Source organism: Pantherophis guttatus, chromosome 1 (assembly GCF_059756535.1).
Source record: "Pantherophis guttatus breed Tessera chromosome 1, ASM5975653v1, whole genome shotgun sequence".
NCBI classification, from domain to species: Eukaryota; Metazoa; Chordata; class Lepidosauria; order Squamata; family Colubridae; genus Pantherophis; species Pantherophis guttatus.
In genome coordinates, this window is record NC_142063.1 from 302,321,330 (window position 1) to 302,336,807 (window position 15,478).

General features: G+C 38.0%; 1 protein-coding gene across 1 annotated transcript in view; it reads left to right on the forward strand.

Moving 5' to 3' along the window:
- MTA3 (metastasis associated 1 family member 3) overlaps positions 1-15,478 on the forward strand; it is a 125,490-nt gene that overhangs the window by 92,117 nt on the left and 17,895 nt on the right. Inside the window, exons 16-18 of the mRNA XM_034427684.3 lie at positions 1,418-1,567; positions 8,063-8,094; positions 14,337-14,491. Coding sequence (XP_034283575.2) covers positions 1,418-1,567; positions 8,063-8,094; positions 14,337-14,491 — 337 coding nt within the window. The remainder of the gene's footprint in view (positions 1-1,417; positions 1,568-8,062; positions 8,095-14,336; positions 14,492-15,478) is intronic.

The window sequence follows — 15,478 nt, forward strand, 5'->3', positions numbered from 1 at the left end:
TCTTGCTAGACAGGGAAATTACTAGATAAAATAAATTTAGGGAGTATCTGCTTTCCACTTCTTCCTCCCACTTAGCGATTCCAAGCTAGCTGGTCTTTTTACTCCTTTCCTCACTTCAACTCCAGATTCCACTGCATTAATTTCAGTAGTCCCAGTTGCAGTTGTTAATCCAAATCACTTCTCCTGTCCTGTCCTGCTGTGCTTGTCTCTGTCTCTGCTGTTTTGGCCACCCTGCCACCTATCACTGCGGTCCTCCACAGCACCAGATGACCTTTGTTAACTTCTTCCATTGCTGATAAGGCCACCTGGCCAAGACAGCTGCTGGCCCTTCTGTGGAGTGCAGGGCAACCGAAAGGACAGAAATGGGGAGGCTGCTGCAAGCTGCAGTCAAAAATGAAAGTGAACTATCAAGCCCTGAATTTTTAATCATGTGACTGTGGGGCACTGCAATGGCTGTAACGTCAAAGGGTGGCAGTGACAATCATTTGTTTAGTGCTGCTGTGACTGTGAATGTTTCATGAATGAATGGTAGCTAAGCAAGTACTAGTGGTACATGTTTGTTGAATGCCATACACTGTGTATGCTTTACATGTGTCTTGCATGCACAATGGAAGAAATTTTATCCATTTAAAATGAATTCTGTCAAGTCACACCAAAGTTTGTTTGTTTAGTTTATTGGTTAGACCATCCATCCGTCCGTCCGTCCATCCGTCCATCTGTCCGTCCGTACAGTGTTGGGTTGCCCCTGGTTCGCACCGGTTCTATAGAACCGGTAGTAAAACCGGCAGGAGGCTCCACCCACCGACCCCAATGTCATCAAAATGCTTCTGCGCATGCGCAGAAGAGCACGTGGCCCTGCTGCGAACCGGTAGTAAAGTAGAACCCACCCCTGCATCTGTACATACATACATACATACATACATACATACATACATACATACATTATCTACAGATCATCAGATTCTTCAAAAACAGCTTTGCAACTCTGCTTATTGTAAGTTTACCTTTCTTAATGCAAAGCATATCAGACAGGAACAATACAGTATTAATTATATGAACAGAATTCCTGCTAACAACTGGAAAACTTGCAAACATCTCTCTAAATATGGAAGTGGTTTCAAAAACTTTTGCAAACTTCAAGCAATGTGCATTGTGTGCGTGTGTGTGTGTGTGTAAGAACAAGTTATCTAAAACATGCTACTTTAATGGCTAAACAAGTATTATGTCTCTTTTCACAGTGGTAGATAAGCTCAAGTAAATAATTTCCACAGATCCTCTGATTATGATAATGGGCGTCCAGGTTAATCCAACATTTGTCAATTTCCTGTAAGAAACCAGGAAATTTGAACTATGTAAGTCCTCAATGTGATGATATGATTCTGATTTGAAATAACTGTCTCCTTTAACAAAATTACAGAGATTCATCCTGCAATGAAGCCTAATATAATCAAGTCAACACCAAGCCTTCAGAGCTCAATGTCAAAGCGACTACTTGCTCCTCCTGGTCATTCGTCATTAAGTATTTTGGGAAAGAGAAATTATAGTCATTATCACAATGGCCTGGATGGTAAGTATGAAGGCCTGATATCTTAACCTTCTTCCTCCTTGTTCTTTTTATTATTATTATTATTATTATTATTATTATTATTATTATTATTATTAAAAATAAAATTTGGGAGAATGCCAGTGGCAATATTTATTAGCTTTTCACTGACCTTTACACTAAGGAGTTGGTATAAATAAAATTTGGTACAGGAAATAAATCAGGTTTGAATAAAAATCGGAACTATTTTTAATCTTCCTGTAAGAGAATATAGCTATAAAATATCTCAATAGTGTTTGAATGAGAAATCTATTAATCTTTCCCACTGAGAAGTTTTTAACCAATTTCTGCAGATTACATCTATGATACAAGCAATTTTAAAATTTCACATATCTCTAATTGTAGACTTAGTTTCAAGGAATGGATTTTTTCCCCCCTTCTCTTCAATTGTATTTATTTTGTTTGTTTAGAAAATTCATGTCTGATTCTTAGAAGCTGCCAGGACAAGTTTCTGCAGTTTTCTTGGCAAGGTTTTTCAGAAATGACTTGCCATTGCCTCTTTCCTGGGGTTGGAACCAGTGGTGGGTTGCTCCTGGTTCTGTCCGGTTCTTTAGAACCGGGAGTAAAAGCGACGGGAGGCTCTGCCCACCTGCCTGGCCATCATAATTGACAATCTGCGCATGTGCAGAAGCTTCTGCGTATGTGCAAACGTGAGCTCCCATTGCAAACCAGTAGTAAAGGTAAGTAGAACCCACCCCTGGTTGGAACATGTACAAAATAGTACAAGTAGTCCTTGACTTACAACCACAATTGAGCCCAAAATTTCTGTTGTTAAATGAGACATTTGTTCAGTGAGTTTTGCCCCATTTACGACCTTTCTTGCCACCGTTAAGTGAATCACTGCAGTTGATAAGTTAGTAATTTGGCTGTTAAGTGAAACTGACTTCCCCATTGATTTTGCTTGTCGGAAGGTCACAAAAGGTGATCATGTGAACTTGGGACACAGCAAGGGTCATAAATATGAACCAGTTCCCAAGCATCTGAATTTTGATCACGTGACCAGGGGGATAGTGCAAAGGTTGTAACTGTGGAAAATGGTCATAAATCCCATTTTCATTGCTGTTGTAACTTTGAACGGTCACTAAAAGAACTGTTGTAAGTTGACAACTACCTGTAGTAGTTCTGAAATGTTATGATTGTGGAAGGTAGGAACCAGCTACATTAAAAGTCTTTCTTTGGAAAGATTATCCAACTTTTTCAGTTCTTGATATGTTAGACTTTTCCTCTAAACAAAATGCTTCACTTATTTGATTGATTACATTTTAAAAAAACCAGCTTTTTAAAATGAAAAATCAAGAATAAATTCTTAGCTTAAATTTATACCACATCAATTTTCATCTCATCAGTTAGCTTTTGGGAAGCAATGATATCAATCTGAACACCTGAAGGCCATCATACTGATTTATTCTACTATATGTAAAGAATACTGATGCTTAAAATAGTATGTGTTTACTATGGGTGATGCTTGGTATCTGAGACTAGATTGCCAATACCGAGTGTCAAACATGTAATGATAGAATTCATTACATCCTGGTTGTGCCCTTGTGATTTATGACTCTTGGAGACAAGATTGTGGGTTTCCCTCTTTTAATTAATTTTGGTAGATTTCTATCTCACCTTTTTTTCCATCATGAAAGTCACTGAGCACATGAGCTTTTCAAGTAGGCTCTCCTATGTGGCAGAAACCTATTAACTTTCAGCAGGAAGGTTTTCTCATAGTTTCCCTTGCAGATGGACACAAGGGTTAAATTCATACAGGAAGCTTATCTAGAATTGAAGTGGCTTTTGAAACCAGCTACTTTGGGTAAACCATATTTATAACTTAATGTGATCCGTGAGCTTAAACAATTGTAATTCCCTAAATCATGATTAAATCATGGCTTAACATGACAAGGAAATCCTATTTTAGTATCATACAATACATACCATTTAGGTAACATGCTGGTCTATAATCTGGTTTATAACAGCCCTCCTGCAAATGAGGACTCAGCTATCAACATATATCATCTTTTCTCACTCTTCTTTTCTTTCAAGGATCTTTGGTTTGAAGAACTAACATAAATATGTATATTTTTAAGGTAGAAAATCTGGAATGAAGAAATTTAAAAGAATTCCCCCAAACCAGTTCAGTTTCTTTTCTCTTTCCTCACTCTTATTCTTCCCGATTAACATAAGGAGAACACCTGACATTTATCTCTGCAATCTATGTTTATTTCATAGCTCATCTGCTTAAAATTTTAAAAAATTCAAATGTACAACCCTGAGCCACCACGGGTTTTTTTTATGATGAATAATTACCGTGATAGTTGCTGGAAGGAGCTAATCGGTTGGTTGGCAATTGGTTTATTGGAGAATGGTGGAATTTTTCATATTCCCACATTTTATTTATGTGCAGCCTCAATTTGATATGAAAATGCATGTGACCTAAACTCTGTGCACTAACAATTTCTTACCTGAAATTGAAAATAAAAATGATACATTAAATAAAAATAATGTAATATATATTTCTCTCAAACATTATCTCCCATATAGAGGCAAACAGGCACCCTAAATATATTGATGTTTTTCTTTCAGTTAAGTAAGTTTCATCTTTGATCACAATTACACATTTCTAAGTACACTGTGAGATTATCACCTCCTGACTTTTAAAAAAAAATTAACCTGGGGTTAAAATAGTAACAAAACAAATAGATAACAACCACATCACATCCTCCATGTAGACAGAACTGCAAGGGAGAGAATGGGGAGGAATGTACTAGTTCCACCATTACGTGGTATGACCCATCAATCTCCTTGTATCTGAAGGTGAGCACCTCAATGGGGAAGCGTTCTACTTATTTAGGCCCCACTCTGTGATTCAGAATCCTGGGGAGCCAATATTCTAAATTGCATCAAGAACCTACATGAGTCAAACACTCCCTGCTGCCCTAATTCCTAATTCATTCTTCATCTCAGCAGTGGAGGAGCAGAACACACAATCCTTCCCCTGCTGTTTTTCATGTGCTTCTAATTTTGTGAGTGTTTTTAATGCCCCAGTTGGGATCCAGTAGTACTATATAATTTTAGCATACTGTAGTCTTCATTTGGGATACATACTATTTTTCTTTAGCTGTTTTACTGAAATCTTAGAAACCAATGGATTCTTGCAGAATGTTTTGTACCTTTTTTTTTTTAAATGTACAACAAGGCACTTTAATTTCTAGTCATGTTTACCCAAGGGATTGTTTTACTTTTAGCAAAATGGATTAGTCATTTAGCTAAGCTAAATGTTCACTTGACACAAAATTGTCAAAGTAGCTATGTGTTTATATATAGGAAAAAAAGAAAGGACACAGAGAATGCTTCAGAAAAAAACAATATGACTTTCTTTTTTTTAAAAAAATGAAAATCATGTGTAAACTCCCAGGCCTCTGATTACTAACAGCCAATATAGATTTATTCAGGACAATTTGATTTTTTTAGTGAGAAATAATTGCTTCACAAGACAAGGCGGACTATCATACTCAGCCAAAGCATAGCTAAATATTCAGATTGCAACCATTTTTACTTCTGGATTAATCTGCTATTTAAGCAGAAGATCATGTGTCCAGTAACCCTATGCAAGTCATGTTCAGTTCTTTGGAGAAAAGATTGGAATGAAATGAAATAAAATAAGAATATTTAATAGGCATTTTACAGGAGCCAGCAAGACTTTGAGGATGCAATCAAATAATTTTTGATTCTGGAGTTATGGTCTTAGGCATTCACTTTTTTCAAAAGATAGTATATATGGCTTAGGCCCAGGATATTTGTCGGACCATCTGCAACCAGCACAACTTCCCATTGCCCAGTGCGTTCTCACAGGGAGGGCCTACTCAGGGTGCCGTCGGCCAGACAATGTCGGCTGGTGGCCCCCAGAGGTAGAGCTTTCTCTGTGGGTGTGCCCACCCTTTGGAATCGACTCCCCCTGGGGCTCCGGTTGGCCCCTGACCTTCGCACTTTCCACCACGAACTAAAGACATGGCTGTTTAAATCACCCAGCCTGGACTGATGGAGTTTGATTATTTTAATGAGTTTTAACATACGTTTAATTTGTATTTAATATGTTTTTATCTAATTTGATTTTAATTGTTGTGAGCCGCCCTGAGTCCTATGGAGATAGGGCGGCATACAAATCAAATTAAATAAATAAATAAATAAATAAAATAAATATGTTATTTCGAAGTGGTGTAGCATATCACAACTATGACTGGGACTCTCCTAAATGAGATTCTGGATTCTTCCCCAAAGTCCTGCCCTTACTAGATTGCTGTCCAGCTTTTGCATCATCTTGTAGGAAGAAGCTCAATTATGAAAATTGGAAAGCAATCACTCAGAAAGAAGGCTGTTAGTCAGTGGTGGGATTCAATTTTTTTTACTACTAGTTCTGTGGGCATGGCTTATTGGACGTGGCTTGGTGGATGTGGCAAAGGAAGGATACTGTAAAATCTCTTTTCCCTCCCCACTCCAGGGGAAGGTTACTGCAAAATCCCCATTTCCTCCCGATCAGCTGGGACGCGGGAATAGATGGGGGCGGGGCCAGTCAGAGGTGGTATTTACCGGTTCTCCAAACTACTCAAAATTTCTGCTACCGGTTCTCCAGAACTGGTCAGAACCTGCTGAAACCCACCTCTGTTGTTAGTGCAGGCAAAGAAAGGGTCCTATATGCTTCTCCAGGACTGTATTCCATTCCTACCTTTGAAGGAATAAAAATTTCAGGCCCCTAGTTTCTTCCCTGTTAGGCTCTATCAGGGATTGGCTCTAAAGGACAGGAGGAAGAGCTGCTATCAGATTAATATGGCTTCATTCCATTCCAAGGAGCTAATTGGAGAAAACATCTCAGACAAGCCCCTCCCTAGTTCACACAAAGATAAAGTGCAGGAAGAGGGAAATACATTCAGACTTGCAAGATTCTGTTACTTATAGCTATTCCAGTAAAAGTAGTTTTTTTTAACCTACTGTATATAGTTTCTTAGTCTGGCCTACTTTATAGGATTGATGATATTCATTGCAATACCAAATCATTTTGGTAGTCAGGGAGTAAGGCTGTTCTTCCTTTTAGTAGGGCATGCTGTAGCTCCTTGATCTGCAGGGGTTTTTTCCCCCTTGTGTATTTGGACTCAGCACTAAGGACACTTTTTGTAGGCCAAGTGACAGGGTAGAACAGTTTTCTCAACCTTGGCAACTTTAAGATGTGTGGACTTCAACTTCTAGAAATCCCCAGCTAGCACTGGAGTATCTGTCTGGCTTCTTTCCCAGCTGTTCAGTTAGGCCAGGAACAAGGATGATTTCAGGATCTGACCTTTCTGATAATTTGCCTTTTTCAGCACGGATACTCGGATATTCCTTTCACTTCTACCCTCCCCTTGTGTTTCTATTCCCCTTCATTTAATCTCAAACTATTTTCCCCCCTCAAAAATAATGAGAAACAGAGAGGGATCCATCCAATTGAAAAATGAATACGCAGTTTTTAAAATACACTTATCCCAATAGGCGCTTTAGATGGAATAATCCCAGCACATTTATGGCTCAGATAATTATCAGTGGATGTAATGTACTCAAGCAAAAACAATCCTTATGTGGAAACATAAGGATACACCTATTCTTGATATATAAGGTGAGATATGAAGCAGACATAAAGCAGATAGACATGAGTACAAGAAGTCCGTGGAATGTGTTCATTTTAGTTGAAATAAGGGCTGAAAGGAGTAGTAATGAATAAGCACATTTCTGATGCTCTTAATGGAAGAGTGCAGAATGATGAAATTGATATTAATTAAAAGGCAAAACAGCAAAAACTGAACAGAAGCAATGGTATATTGTGATAATAGAGCAGGAGAAGAATATACTTTTAGGGTTGAAAGGCATTTTGAAAATTATAAAGCAAGTTCACCCCCTCTCCCGCTGCTCAGTCCAGATGTTTTGTAAGTATATCTTGTGTATTTACAAAGTGTTTTCTTTGGAAATGTTTAAATTATTATTTTCATGGTACAGTACTTAGTAGGACTCAGTGTGGATGGAGAGAGTGAGCAAGCAAGCCCCATCCAGCTTCTATTTAAATGTCTCAATTGTTCATGATGTATTTCTCTGTTCTACTATCAACTAGCCTATAGTTAAATGTGTAATATTTCAACCTCCTTACCTATAAGTTTCATGTTCATATTCAGCTCATTGTAGTAAAGAAAACCCATTTGTTCCATGTTCAACATAACAGCTTCTCAGATCTTGTAGCTCCACTATCAATGATACCTGCTATCCTGGGTTTTGTATCTGTTGTGGCTACTTTTATGGAGAGGGAAGATACTTTGGCCTCTTATGAAAGTGCTGCAATTCTACAATTGTTAACCCTAGATTTGCTTTCAAGTAGATTGTAAGAAAAATAATACTTTCAAAAGCAAATGTTAATTTGGGTCTAATTGATTCTGTGTATGTATATTTTAGGGCTCTCCAGTTATGCACATGGAACTAAAATGGTAAGTATTCAATTTTTTAAAAATTCTAACCTCTTTGAAATGCAAAATATCCAGTGAAATCTCATGCAGAGTTATTTAGAAAACTCTGAATTCAGCTAGGCTTATTCTCAGATGAAAGGGCTTAGGAGTGCAACCATAACATTTGTGCCTATTCTTTAAAAATATTTATTTATTAGCATTGTAGAACCACCCATCTTGCATACATGACTCTGGGATTCTGGGTGGCTTGCAACAATTAAAAACAACAGCAAGAACAATAAAAATATAAATAATATATATATATATCCCTACTAAAATCACTATTGAAACTAAATCAACAAGCCACACATCTCATTCAGTCCAACACTGTAAAGCCTCACCACTACCACTGGACCCTGAAATTTTGTGGCATAGTCATGCCATCCTAAAGGCCAGAGACGCCAATTTTAAGTGTTGGGGAGGATGATGTTCCAAAGAAATGGCATAAAAGTCAAGGCAGAAATGTAATGTCAGAAAAGACTCTTTTCCTGGGTCCCTGATGGCATTCCTTAGTGGAATGCCATCAGGGACCCTTATGGGTCCTTAGATCCATAGCATGGGTCTTGCCCACTGTGAGATAGGATGGGTAGGCTATAATTGTGAATAATTATTTTTTTTAAGTTGGAAGGGAGGGAGGGAGGGAGGGAGAAAGGGGAAGAAGGGAAAGAGGGTGGAAGGAAGATCAAACCCTTTGTCTATAAATTGTTGGAAAAGATTAGGAGAGAAACCTACAGAATAAAATATTTTAGTGTTTCTTCTACCTGTTTCCTCATCTCATAATCTTATTCATGGAAAGAATTATGCTATAAGTCTGGAAAACCCAAACAAAATGAATTAAATAAACAAAACCACTAAAGTTCCATTAGGGAAAAATTGGCATGGCTTCATCAATAGCTTCTTAATGAAAAAGATGAGTAAAGCAAGGATTTACAATAGATGGAAAGCTGGAAGGATGGATTTATATCACAGTTAAGTCCCAGAGATGACATATGCATATTACAGGCCATCAATCAAAAAGGAACTGGAGGCAATTCATAAGAGACTTTGTAACAAAATGAAAACTGCAATATCTAGATATCTGTCAACAGGCATTTGGATTATGTTAAGTGGTGGTTTCATACACTTGTCAGAGATGTTTAGAAAGCCAAATATATATTCAGCATTGCTTTCAATGTTTGTCCTTTTAATCATTCTTCCTTATTCTGGTACTCTCCAAAAGGTTTGGGACTACAGCTACCAGAAATTCTAGCCAACATGCTGAATCAAGCATAGGAAGGTTACTCTGCCTGAATAGTATTAAAATTGACTTGAATCAAGCTAATCATCTTCTTTATCATCCTAGACTTACTCTAATCCTCTTCTTTTTTTTTTACTGTATCACTACCAGTTACAGTACAGTATGTATATATACAATTTCATCTTCCTTTTGTGTACAATGTTCATAAAAAAGGAATGTTAATCTTTGTTCGAAGAAGCTAAATATCTGAACAAGAAAAATCTATTCATTCTTCCACACAAAAAGTGAAAGAAAATGAAAAAGAAAATGTCATAGCTTGCCATTTTGCATGTTAGCTGATCATTTTCAATTTCAGTCCTGTTCATTTTGTCTGGATGACTGAAAAGGAACTGCAAAAACCATCAAACTAGCTTTTCCCTTATAGGACCTAGTTTAGGAATGAAACAAAGAGTTCCCTCCAATACAGAAATAAAGAGGCAGACTTAATATAGAAAAAGAAGACATAGCAGTTTGAAAATAGCAAAATTCCTAGTATAATTTATGTTCTGCTCATACACACAATACACACCCAAACATAACTGTATGTGGATATATCCTTCTAAGCATCTTAGCTAGTACAAATGTTAATGATAAGAGTATGACTCAATTACTCAATCTATATTGGTTGCCTATGTTTTCCACTAGATCAAAGTGCTGGTATTTACATTTTAAAGTTCTAAATGGCCAACTATTTTAAGGATTGCCTTTGCTGAGATAGGCCTCCTGATGATGTCTGTTCAACATCTAAAATATTCCTTCCTGTTAGGTCAGTGATGACTAACCTTTTTGCTGTCATGTGCCAAAAATGGGGGGAGAGCAGGGGGTCACGCATGTGCATGCCCACACCCATAATTCAATGCGACCTGCCCCACCCCGTGCATACATGCTTGACCCTCCCTCGCTCCCCACTTTTGGCACATGAAGGCATGGTGGGCCCAGTAGACTCGTTTTTCAATTTCCCCAGGCTCCAGAGGCTTTCTAGGAGCCTGAGGAGGGCCTTCCCCATCCCCCTGGAGGCCAGAAATGGCCAGTTTCCCAACTTCTGATGGGCCTGGAAGGCCCGAAAATCAGCTGGCCGGCTTGTGCATGCGCACTAGAGCTGAGCTAGGACAACGCTCGCATGCCCACAGATATGGCTCCATGTGCCACCTGTGGCATGTGTGCCATAGGTTCGCCATCGCGGTGTTAGGTTGTCCAATGACCTTCTCAAAAGTGTATCAAGTTTGTGAACCCCTGATAGGGACCTGTTTATACAATATATGCTGTTTTTATGCACAAAGAAAAACTGGCACTTCAAGAATTTCATGGGAAGTTGTATACAGTAGTTCTGTTTTTTCCCCTCCTCTTCAACCTCTTTTCACTCTAGATAGACATCTCATATTTCTAGAAAATAAGCATGAAAGTGAAAAAAGGTCAGCCCCTTTGAGATTTTTTCCAGTATCAAAGATTTGGGAGGCAGGGGAAAGACAATTTGCTTCTTATGTTGGATGGCTGGCAGGCTGACTGGTTGGATCCATCTTTTTCCTGTCTGCCCATTCATTACAAGCCTGTACTGGACAGACTTCTGTTCATCTTACAAATTGCATTTTGAATTTCTGAATATATTTTAATGTACTTTCTCAACAATATGCATTTTTAAAGACATTTCTTCTTCAAATATGTATTTTAAAACTTGTCTATACCTTTTTGTGTGGATTTGGCAATAATTCAGCAATATGTTCAAGTTGAAGGATAAATTCTAGACCGTGCATTAAACTAACTTTAGGAAATATGGCCACTTTGTTTTAAACTCCAGACTAATGAAACCTCTGCCAGTGGCTTCTCTTCCTTCAGGGTTTCGCCTGCTTGGTGAGACATGATGGCCCAAAGAAATATAGATACACAGGTGAATATCTGGGAAGATCAGAGGCACTGGATCAGGGGTGAAATGCTTCCGGTTCGGACTGGATCACCCAATCCGGTAGCAATGAAGGCAGGTGGTTCGGAGAACTGGTAGCAAAAATCCCTGCCCCCACCCCCATGCCCAGCTGAGCCGCGCCATCATCAGAGCCATTTTTTTTAATTTTTAAAAGCATTTTTTCTACAACCTCTTCCGCCGAAAAAATGCTTTTAAAAGTAAAAAAAAAAGCCTCTGATATTTGCGCGGCTCAGCTGGGATCGTCAGAGGCTTTTAAAAGAAAAAAAAGCCTCTGCTGATCAGGCAACTCAGCTGGGATTCTCAGAGGCTTTTAAAAGCATTTTTTAAAAAACCTCTTCGGCTGAAGAGGTTGTAGAAAAAATGGTTTTAAAAGTAAAAAAAAAAAAGTTGGCCACGCCCACCCAGTCACATTACACCCCCCCCCCCAAGCAATGCCCACAGAACCGGTAGTAACAAATTTTAGAGTTCACCACTGCACTGGATCCTTCTAAAGAACTCAGGTCATATTAAAGACAAAATGGCTTTGAAATGGACTATGTGTTCCTATACCCTACAATATATCAGAAAAAGCCCACCAGCCATTAAATCACAGTCCTTTATCTCAGATTATACACAGACAAGGCAAGCGGTATTTTGAAAAGCCCAGTTCACTTGAAAGTTGTCAGGTAATAACACTCAGTATGGAATTGTTTGTGCTAATCTGAACCATCGTTATTGTTTTTTCCTTTTGGCCAAATATTTATGAAGCATGTGTTTTCTTAGGTTGGACTTGCATAACTCCTGCCAGGATATAATTTTCATCATTGGGAGAAAAAAAAAATCCTTAAAAGCATGATATATGGATATGTTCTTTTCAGTCCTCTGTAAATAAGAGAGCAAAACAGCCTGGGGAAAGCATTCTGAAGGTTGTAGCTGCAAAATTGCTTTTTATGGAAAGGCCAAAAAATGAGGTGGAAGGATTTTAGGAGTCCTTCCTCTATGCCTTCAGCATAAAAGGAGAGCAGTTTGGCATCAATAATACACAAAGGTTGCCAAAACAACCCTAGAACATCATATTTAAGTACTTAAAGTCTTAGCTCATTGATTATAATTTAATTGATTATATGTGAGGCAATTGACAGATATGTTTTCCAGTGGTTTTGGAGAGAGCAGTCAGTACTCAGGTATCTGATGACATTCTATTTATATTAAGAAGCAGATCCCTCTGTTTCCTCTCACTTTACTCTTCCTATTAATGACCTTATGTTTGGTCTTTCTCATTTATTTGAACACATCTTTAAAATATATTTCACTCCATAGTCAAAAAATGCATTTGCTAGATCTAATTCAAGGTGCCATCCCATGGCCAGTATTGCCATGCCCCAATCTCCTGCCTGCACCTATTGTGGGAATGGTCAGAGATAACTATGATTTATGCAATTGACCAATGCAGTATAGAAATCAGCTCTTAATCACTGCCTCATCCTTGCCTTGTGTTTGCTAGTGAAGATGGTAATGGTAGTGATAGGAAACAGCTGGTTTGTTACAGTTACATTATTTGGCCTTCGTAGCTGAGGGGAAGGCAGAAAGAGGGGGAAAAAAGGAAATTCTGCAATTTGAGCTGGGGAAAAAAATCATTTGATTGTTAAGTGTGGATGTGAGCATGCAGAGTCATTGGGGTGAGTGGAAGTGTCCTTTAAATTAAACCTGACAGATGTCTACATGCAGAATAGTGACTGGAACTTTGAGATTTGCCATCCAGAATGAGATACAATTTAACATCCAGATTGTTCCAAGTGCAATAAATTCATCTGTTGTTAAATTTCTTACCATAATGCTGTGACAAAACCTGGACCGTTTGTTAATGCCTAATTATTATTAAGTGGAATTCATAGCTACTAGAAGAAAAAAACAAGGTAAAAAAAAATAGAAGCAGCAGGAAACAAGATTGTTTTTTTATTGCAGAGGGTTTCACTGAAATTGAGATAAAGCATTTGTCACTTTTTAATCTTCAGAGTCCAGAAGTGAAATGAAATATCTGAGGACAAAATGCAGTGCAGGTCACCAATTCTTTATCCATTGCAATTTGTGAATGTTGCAGTATTAAAAGTTCGTCATATTTATGTCCTGAATTACAGGATACAACTTCTGCTTAAGTTTTACTTAGTGTGTAGTTCAGACCATTATACTTATGTGCTACTTTCCCCCGAGTCTAACAGACAGTTTTCAATTAGGGCAAAAGTGGAAAAACTGTGCCTGTCTAGAATTTCTGGAATTTCAACTATTCAGCTCTACTCAGCCTGGTCAAAATTATAGTCAGAAACATTTGGATTTTCACAGGTTCCCCAATCCTGTTTTAAGGATAAAAACCTACTGTATGACTTGCAGTTAAGGCAAGAAATACACTCCCCAAATTGGGTTTGGTTTATCTGCGAGTGGGCTTATCCATAAACATACTGTAAATAGTAATACTTCTTAAAAGTACACGCAAAACTTCGCAGATAAGCCCATCTGCAAATATGCTTAATCCTGAATTTTTAACCAAAATATCATGAAAAATGCACCGCCTACAGATAAGCCAATTGTAAAAATTAGAACATGAACATTTTGAGAGTCAGTTTATCCATTAGTGGTACATTTTTTTAATAGTATTTTGTTTTAAAAATTCAAGGGTTGGCCTATTCACAGATGGGTTTAACTTTTATATACTGAACTTTGTTTTACCTGCAGAAGACCTGATCAGCTAGAAACCAATAAGCAGCAAAGGTGTTTAGAGATTAAGATCTTGTTGCAGCACCAGTACATCAAATTAAGATTAAAGATTTTAAATTAAGATATTTAAAAGTTCAGGAAGGATAGTATGGTCTTGGGCTGCTGTTGGTTTCCCAAAAGTGAGCCCATGGTTTAGACCCACAAGCAGCCCAAAATTGACCTCCAGTTAACCATATTAGAACTAAGACCAGAGCTGTTTGTCCTGGATAAAGAAGGAGGCAACTCTCTATACTGGATGGTATATATTGCTGATATCTCTCCCTTTTATATTGATTTCAGCAAGCGGCACATGATTTCTATACAACTAATGGCAAAACTCTACAAGTCGGCACAAATGACCTTATGCCAAGTGTTATGCCATTGCTCAAGAGACAGAGACAGAATTGGCTCAATGCTCCTGATGATGGTTTCTTTATTGCTACAGAAGAGACCAGGTAAGAAAAAAAGGGAGCAAGAGCCTACACTGGGGGTGGTGAATCCAAATGTTGCTGAACTACAATTCCCAGCAGGCCTCACTTTTGAACATACAGGTTGGAGTTGCTGAGATTTAGCAACATTAGCAGTGAGGTGTCCCAAATTTTCTGTCCTCTTGAACCAAAAGCATTGGTAGCCCCTGTTATTTAGTATAATTTGGGGGGCAACTAAAAATGCATTCCTGTGCATGTGATGACTATGCATATATAAACTCCAGAAAGTTTGGCAGTTTTGGGACCAGTTCTATGGAGTGTTACAAACAAATGTATAGGTTCATACCCAACAGAAAGCCTGAAAGCAGTTATCGAGTAGACAATTCTGTTTAAAAGTATCTTCATACATCAAAGGCTTGCTTTGTAAAAGATTTTATTCTTTGGAGAAGGGCATGCAAAGAGAAGGATTAGGACCTGCATGAACTCTTAAATTCATGCCATATTAGTTGATGGTGCAATTAGTTCCTATGGAGAAAAGTAATCAACTACCCTCAGGGTCAGTGCTGGCCACTTGTCTTCTGAGACTTATTATGGGCCACTGATAGTATAATGACAAAAACAGTGACTTTGCTGGAGGTCTCTATAGTATTATACTAATAAGAATAAAATCCCTAATTTTCTTCTACTAACTATTAATTCAATCATTCCAGAAAGGAAGCTATGGCTCTTTGGAAGCAAATGCCCTTCTGTGTACTTTGAGTCTCTAATGTTTGAGTCACAATTGTATGATTGTGTGGATTTTTATTCTTTTTAATTTGCTTGCCAGAGCCTTATTTGGTTCATCTTTGTATGAAGAACCAAAGGGAGCAAGTTCCTTACTTGGCCTTTTTTTAAAGCCCTTCCATTCATATTTATAAGCTTCCAGCTTTACCAGAGAAGATGCTTTCAATGTGCTGATTGCAGTGGGAAAGTGTCAGTTGTAATTCATCACTTGATGGTCTGATGGTGGAACTC